The sequence below is a fragment of the Lactuca virosa genome, chromosome 4 (assembly GCF_052849685.1).
Source record: "Lactuca virosa cultivar CGN04683 chromosome 4, Lactuca_virosa_CGN04683_v6, whole genome shotgun sequence".
In the NCBI taxonomy this organism is placed as follows: Eukaryota; Viridiplantae; Streptophyta; class Magnoliopsida; order Asterales; family Asteraceae; genus Lactuca; species Lactuca virosa.
In genome coordinates, this window is record NC_136429.1 from 236,515,626 (window position 1) to 236,524,042 (window position 8,417).

At 38.8% G+C, this 8,417-nt stretch overlaps 2 protein-coding genes across 2 annotated transcripts; both read right to left on the bottom strand.

Moving 5' to 3' along the window:
• Positions 1 to 3,109: 3,109 nt before the first annotated feature.
• LOC145105729 (uncharacterized) lies at positions 3,110 to 3,496 on the bottom strand. Its single transcript, XM_079042808.1, has one exon. It carries the CDS (start codon positions 3,494 to 3,496, stop codon positions 3,110 to 3,112), a length of 387 nt encoding a protein of 128 aa, XP_078898934.1.
• An 837-nt stretch (positions 3,497 to 4,333) lies between these two features.
• Positions 4,334 to 7,847, bottom strand: LOC145108097 (kinesin-like protein KIN-13B). Its single transcript, XM_079045091.1, has 12 exons — positions 7,376 to 7,847; positions 7,047 to 7,277; positions 6,817 to 6,921; positions 6,638 to 6,745; positions 6,470 to 6,547; positions 6,197 to 6,278; positions 5,924 to 6,083; positions 5,541 to 5,843; positions 5,190 to 5,408; positions 4,952 to 5,120; positions 4,814 to 4,879; positions 4,334 to 4,721 (listed from the first exon to the last, which is right to left on the bottom strand). Exons 1-12 carry the CDS (start codon positions 7,544 to 7,546, stop codon positions 4,542 to 4,544), a joined length of 1,872 nt encoding a protein of 623 aa, XP_078901217.1. The 5' UTR covers positions 7,547 to 7,847; the 3' UTR covers positions 4,334 to 4,541.
• Between the last annotated feature and the right edge of the window lie 570 nt (positions 7,848 to 8,417).

Below are 8,417 nucleotides of genomic sequence, written 5' to 3' on the forward strand. Positions count from 1 at the left end.
GGTACAAGCTGGATTACACTGAAGCATATTGGCTCTCCCAAGAATCTCAGAAGCATATTTCCGCTGAGACAGAAAGAGACCTTGAGAAGAGCGAGTAGCAGAAATGCCGAGAAAGTACTTAAGGGCCCCAAGTTCTGTCATGGAGAACTCTCTGCTAAGTTGAGTAATGATAGACTAGAGGAGAGAAGTAGAGGATGTCGTCAATACAATATCATCCACATAGAGTAACAAGTAGGCAATGTCGCCTCCATGATGATAGATGAATAGAGACGAATCGTTGAGGCTGTGTTGAAATCTCATACAAAGAGCATGTTGAGCGAACCGCTGGTACCAGGCTCGAGGTGCCTGCTTGAGACCATATAGATATCTCTGAAGATGAAAAACATGGTCCGGGTGTCGAGGATCACGAAAACCGGGTGGTTGATGCATGTAAACGATCTCCTAAAGATGACCATGAAGAAAAGCATTTTTCACGTCTAGCTGATGAATGTGACAGTCCCGTGAAATAGCCAAACTGAGTACCGTGCGTATAGTGGCCGGTTTGACAACCGGGCTAAACGTCTCATCATAATCGATCCCCTGCTGCTGACTACGCCCATTTGCCACCAAGCGAGCTTTATATCGAGAAAGAGATCCGTCAGCATTAAATTTCTGTTTAAAAGCCACATAGAGCGAACTACATTAACGCCTGACGGTCGTGGTACAAGGACCCAAGTACCATTTGTAATAAGAGCTTTATATTCCTCGTGCATAGCTTTATGCCAGTTTGGATCTTTCAAATCTTGGAGATGTGACCTTGGGACAGAGGAAAGGGAAGTAGTATGAAGATTTAGGCGGGTGACAGGTTTGACAATACCACTTTTGGAGCGAGTGTGCATGCGATGAGGAGGAGGTGAGGCTGTGGGGGCCTCAGGAGGAGAAGGTTTGAGGGGAGACTCCTCATGAACAGAAGTGGGAGGGGTAGTAGAAGGACTGATATGCTCTATAGGAGCAGAAGTAGGAGGGGTAGGATGTAATATATGACGAAGGGTAGGAGAAATATCAGATTCAGATAGGAAGTCATAGGAGGGAGGCTCGATGGGAGTGACCGAACCATATGGGAAAATCGACTCATCGAATGTAACATGACGAGAGATGATGATCTTTCGAGATGACAGATCATAGCATCGGAACCCACGGTGGTGTGTTGGGTAGCCGAGGAAGATGCATGGGGTGGAGCGGGGCTGAAGCTTATTATTGGGAAGAAGGAAAGGAAAGCAGAGACAACCAAACACGCCAAGATGGTCATATGTAGGGTGGCGATGAAAGAGAAGATAGTGAGGGGTATCGTTTGAGATGGAAGCAGATGGTAATATATTGAGAAGGTGAGCAGACATATGAAGGGCTTCGGGCCAAAAAGTGGGTGGTAGGTGGGAGTGAAACATGAGTGTTCGCATCATATTATTGATGGTGTGAATCATCCGTTCTGAACGACCATTTTGTTGAGACGTGTGAGGGTATGAAAATCGAAAAGTAATGTCGTTCGATGCAACATAATCATGAAATTGTTGGTTGTTATACTTCCCCCCCCCCCCCCCCCCATTATCACATTGAAATTGTTTAATGGTGCCACCAAATTGATTTGTGATGAGTTTGGAGAGGTGTAAGAATTTTTGAAATACTTCAGATTTTTGTTTTAATGGATACACCCAAACATAATGAGTAAAATGATCAAGAAATACAATATAATACCACAAACCACCATTACTAGTAACAGGATACACTCAAAAGGTGCAGAAATAATAGATTCAGATAAATAAAAAGGTAGTCTAATGTGTTTGCCAAGTTGAAAAGCATGACAAGTAACATTATTTTTTGATAAACGACAAGAAATTGAACTATTGGATGACAAATGCTTCAAAACTTGATCGCCAGGGTGACCAAGTCGTTGATGCCACGTGGTGGGAGTGGTAGCGACAAACGCATGACTGGAGGAGCTTGTGACAAGATAGAGGGGGTCAAAGCTATCACAGCAGATTAGAGGGCGACGAGTCTGATAATCAAGAACAGTAAAACCATAAGGATCAAAGTCAATAGAGCAATTATTATGAGTTGTGAATTTTCTAACAGATATAAGGTTTTTAATGATGTTGGGTGTTATGAGAATATTTTGTAAGTGAAGCAGACGGTAAATATTAGAGACATGAAAATTTGAATGTCCCGAGGTCACAACCGGTATTGCAAATCCGTTACCGACATAAATAGAGCGAGGAGTATATGAATTATTACAAAAGGAAGTGAGTATACCTGCGTTAGTGTGGACATGGTCGGTTGTTCCGATGTCCATTACCCATCCGTTTTGCCCCGGGTCCGAAAGTGACATTGTGTTGAATAGATGCGGAAGGGATGTGGGCTGATCGCCACTGCCGAGCCACGCCCACGAGGGCTGATCGTATCCTAAAGTCTAATGGTGGGCCTGAGGACTCAAAGAATGGGGTTGTTGCACACTAGAATGGGATGAAGAGGGTATGCTGCCAAGCAGGCCTTGGGTGTTAGATGTTGGGCTGCTCCACTGTTGGGCTGGCTAAGGAAATTGGTTCCCAGTCCAGAAGTTGTTGTAGGGCGACACAGGGGGACCCCACTGAGATGAAGGGCGGTGCACAGGCTGAAAAGGCGGTGGGATATAAACCCAACCATATTGACCGTGGGCAGGTGCACCTCCGGCGGAATTAGGATGCTGTCAAGATCGGCGATCGTTACCGCCACCACGCTGGTCGTTGCGTCGGTAGGAAGATCCACCACCACCACCACCTCGATAGGAAGGAGTGGTTGTGACGTGAAGGAGGGAATTGGACGAGGGATTGGCATCAGGAGATGGGGCAACGACACGAGGATTGGCGAGCTTGGTTTCTTCTACAGCAAGAATGGAGCGCATTTCTGAAAAAGTAGGGAACGGTTTTGACAGGCGGATGATGTTGGCAAGACCCTCGAATTTGCTGGACAGTCCGTTAAGGGTGTGAATAACCACATGCCTTTCTTTAACTTTTTCACCTAAACCTTCAAGCAGATCAGTGAGTTTCTTGATTTTGTTGCAGTAGTCATGAACACTTAAGTCTCCCATGGTGATGCATCAAAGTTCGCTTTCTAACTGCATAGTTGTGGTTTCTTTGTTGTCATTGAAGATGGAGGATATGTTCAACCAGATTTTACGGGCAGATGCGAGAGGAGAGTAGGCGTTGGTGATGAGACTCAGGGAAATCGAGTTGAACAGCCACAGTTTGACGAGGTTGTCAAGCTGTTCCCATTCTGTGTCAGTGGGTGGCTTGTTTGGTGCATCATAAGTATCATCGATGTGGTCCTGGAGGTCGTAAGCAATGCAATGAGCAGTAAAGAAGTCACTCCAAGGATCATAGTTATGACTGTTGAGATCGAGAATCAAGGGAACGTAAGTCTTGATGTTGGTTATTCTGTATGCCTTGTGAGGAGGTTTAGAGGAGGTGCTACTATCTCGTGGCATTGCAGAGAAGGAAGAAGAGAAAGCATCAGGAGGGAAGAAGAAGAATTAAGAAGAAGATAGAAGGGATCGACTAGGGTTTTGAGAGAAGAAGTCTCTGATACCATGCTAAACCGTGATTTTCCCATAACTCAATTATACATTAAACATACGTATAAATACAAAGCCACTTGGGCCAATACATACAAGGCTTACACAATGGGCTATCTAGAAATATATAGAACTAATACAATATAACATGTGATCCGCTAACAGGTAATACCTCTAAGTTGATTAAAAAAGAATCTTAATATTGTAGTAATAGAGAATTATAAATCATTAAGTATTCAACTTTGTTACCCAGATGTTGGATGATAAAATTGAACTCATTAATAAATTTGAGTGTTCAAGGCAAAAAAAATTAATACAAATACTGAGAGCATAATAAAGTTTAAATTGATACAAAACTGAACATCTTGCCACACCTTTATGCAAGTAGAAGTTGGTGATGGAAACAAAGAACCAAAGATGAAAAGATCTAACTCAAACTCAAATATTTTGATTTGAAGAAAGTTGTTAACGGGTTTTTTTGTAGAAAAGCAAAAGAAATACAAACCCATAAAAGATCTTGATATCTTGATGAAGAATTTAGCTTAAAGCCTTGAAATTGTTGGTAATACATATAAATCCATATGAAATCTTGATCTTGATATTCTAATAAGAGACACCATAATATAGGTTACAAAATACATACTGTGGAGCGTATTTTAGAAAGAGAGATCATGAAGGAAACGAAAAAAACCGATTAGACCACTACCCTTTGAAAGTGACAAAAAAAACCAAAAACATGAATGCAATGACTTTATTACCCATGGACACCAATTCATTATTGCAACATAATCATACACTGCTTATGGATTCTCATCTCCTTAACACTCATGTGGAGACATTGAGATATACTTCCATAACACGTTTATTAATCTTTCAGTATGCACCAAGTATATTGAAAAAAAATTCACATCAAAAAGTAACGAAAAAAAAAAACTACATTTAGTGTTTTGACATGTAATTATAGACCAGAGGATGAGACCAAAACATTATGGTCCCTAAGCCGCTTTTGAAAATGAGCCAAACGATTCTGTAATTGCAAAATTGCTTCAGCCTTTTGAGCCAAAACTGTGTTTAATTTTGCCACATAATCATCCAGCTGATTCCCTGGTTTATCTGCTTCCACAAGTAAATTCATCTCCTACAAACATAACAATAATAAGTTCAATTTCAATTCACATATATTTTGTTATCAAATGCCCAAAAAGATTTAAACACATTAACATTACACACCACTCTAACGATATTCATTGTATCCTCCACTTGTTTCCTATGAGCATCTACAAGATCCTCTTCCTCCTGTAACAAAACCACAAGTTTTATTCAAGAAACTGGAGAATATCGTATAAAAATTCTTTCTTTTTTGCATACCTTTAAAAGGGCATTCAAATCATCATCTGGGTTCCAGTTTCTTGATTCTAATTTTGGCTCATAAAACTCTTCTGTGGTGTCAACATCATAATCATCTTCTTCAGGTTGAATTGTTGATTCCTTGAGGTTTATTGTGTCTTTCTTGTTCCCTTTTGAGAGACTTTTCACCCTGTAAATTCAATATGATAATTTAGATATGTAACTTTTAAAAACTGTGATTTCTTATTTCATATGTTACCTATCTGCATATCGTAAGGTGTTGAGAGTATGTTCACATGATCCAGCATTTGGTGAAATGCAAGAAACCATAACTGTTCTTGAATTTCCAACAAAGGAATCCCTCAATACTTCTGTTAATTTACTACCTCTAAAAGGAATGTGACCTTGATCATTGTCTAGAGCTCTTATGCATTCTTTTAATGCAAGCAAACTTTTATTAATCTCAGCACCTTCCATTCTATATTACATATTGGAATCCAAACATTAGAATATAATAATATACAATCGTAAAGTAACTAAAGATAGTGTCTCGTATGATGGAATCAGGGAAGGAATGGAATGGAATCACTCATTCCATTCCAACCTTTACCTTGTTTGCTTATCATTATCAGTTGTATCTGCACCACGTTCACTTCCTGCAAGATCTATAAACGAGAGCTTTCCAACAACTTTAGCAGGTTTTAATTCACTTCCATCAACAGATCTCTTAACACAAAGTTGAAGAATGGCATGTGATCTTGAAGATTCCTCATTTGCCCCTGTTGTCCCTGTGCTTCTTGTTGAATTCCCCCTATCAATTAACTCCTTGATTGTTTCCACATCTGAGACTCTGTATTCTTGTAACCCCACTATGCATACTTGTTTACTTCCATCTTCTCTCATGCAAAGTTTTCTACCAAAAAAAAAAAAGAAATCCATTTTGTGAAATTTGAGATGGAATATGAATATATGATGATTGATGAAGGAACTTACTTTCTATCATTGAGGAGATCGAATAGTTTGCCTCCATATATCTCAAAGAAACTGAAATGTAATTGAAAACCTTGGCCTCTATACGTGTGATACATTAATCTCAAGATATCACGTGATGCTTTAAGAGGTAATGGTTTCATTGTAAAAGTCTTTCCACTTCCTAAAACAACAAAATCAGAGTGAGTATTACTTTGCCCATATTGGTAGCAAAAATAAAGTATGTTGCTATACCCAAATTGCCCCTTGAAATATGATTATTAAAAGCCGTATTACCTGTTTGCCCATATGCAAAGCATGTTGCTTTTGTGCGTTGAAAAATTATTGGAACAATGGGTTCCACAGTTTCATGATAAACCTATCAATACAAATTCAATACAAAATTACAAATAAATGAATTATGAAGTAAGTGTTGGTTTTAAGTGTTGTTTCTTTTTTGAGTTGATGAAGATAAAGGGGAAATGACTTATTCAGTTAAGCACTTAAGCTATATTATATATATGAGTGTTTCTGTTTTACTTAATGCAGAAAAAACGACTTAATCCATACCTCATCATTAGAAACCTCCTCATTTAGCACTGCATCAAACACAAATTCATGTTTCTCCAAGTATTCTGTTAAGTCAACCTGCAAACAACAATTCAAACAAAAGCAAGAAAACAAGATCAAAGATTGTATAAAACAATTTCCACCATAACTTTTTTAATTGATGCGAACCTTGAGTTTTGTTTCATGAACTGCAAGGCAATTGGAATGGCTTTCGGTAGTAACTATATCTTCCTCGTTTTTTGCTAACTCTTTTTTGTTCAATGGTCTCTTACGCACCTGTAAATTCAGCACATTTCATTAGCAAAAAGTCGATGATACCCTTGGAAGCAATCAAGAATTTAACATACCACAACTTTAATCTTTGCAACTGTGCTGCCCTTATCTTTTTTACTGTTCTGTTTGCTATTTTCATAGTACGGATCTGCGTACAATGAAGCACCGGACATTGGCACCTGCAGAAATTAAATTAACCAGAGCCAATTTACAGAATGAGATCCCATTTTAATGGTGGAAATTCAAACAGGTAGCTAAAAATCGTTGAGATGATAATTTTATCCGGCAATGCAGTAAAACCTACCTCGGAAATAAGTTCGGTGTCATGGGAATGTAGATCCAAGAGACCGGGACTGAAGTCGCTGGGGTCATCGCCGCCGCCCCCACCGAGCTTTTTATGGCGAGCCGGCGGCGAGAATGGCTCTGTGAACAAATTAGTCCCTCCGGTTACGGACATCTGTGTACTGATGTTTCTACTGTTGTTATACATTCTCGAATCTTGAGCTCCATTACCATTATAGTAACCAAAGTCCATCTGTCCCATTAAATAACAAATCAAATACATGAATTTGAGAAATGAATACGTACCCAGATCCCCAGTATGTATATGTAATTGAACAAAAGGAAACATACGGATGAAGAAGTGTTGGAAGATTGTTGTTGGAGGTGTTGTAAACCAGCAGATTGTAGCCATTGGCCATTAGATGAAGAACTGACGTCTACGAAGTTATCGGTGTACTGACGCTGGTGTTGCGCCGCCGCCGATGACCCAGATCTTTGGCCGTGTCTTCCCAGCGCGTTCATACTGTACACAGACACTCAAACCCTCAAAATTGAAAAGTAGTTCGATGTTTTACTTCAAATTCTTTCCCCCAATCTCTGCTTTTTGTATCACTGAAGCATTTCTTTATTGAATTGAATCCATGAAGAGAGAGAAGAATCGAGACTTTGAATCAATTAAGCGGTGGGATTAGTTTGGGTATTAATTATTCTAGCTGGGTAGCCAAGAACAGTAGAAAAAGGTTTTGGAATTGTTTTCAAGAAAGATTTGAATTTTGAAGTCCGGGGACAAGGGGCACAAGAGTGTGAATGTTGTCACATGTACCGCAGGGGTCAGCGACAAAAACTTTGATTTTGATTTGGTGACTTTGTGATAATTTACATAAGACACCCTTCGAATTATGTGTAACTAGTTTATTTGTAAAAAACTCAAAATTTTGTATAATAATAGACCTTCTTGTTGAGTTATTTTTCAAAAGAAATAACGGCATAAGCTTGTAAATTACAAGTTATTTGGAAAAAAAATTGGGATTAAATAAGCTCCCATAATAGCTTTTTTGACTTTCAATAGCTTATTTGGCCCAATACGTTAATAAATTTGTAAAAAAAACTCCTATAAACTTTCAAATGCAAAAAATAAACTATTGTAATAGTTTTTTCTAACTTCTTTTTTCATTTTTCCTCGTAAATTTACAAGCGACATTGAGCTTTTTGCTATTCTACTAATATAAATGGGTTTTTGGGATTATGTTTTGAAACATCTTATTGACTTGGCTACTTGCTTTATTTTTAACACCGAGTCTCCTATTTTGTATGTTGTATTCCGAACTCTTTTCTTATAATGGCATCAATGATAGATTTGTATGCAATTTATCTAAACACGATATTGTTCCTT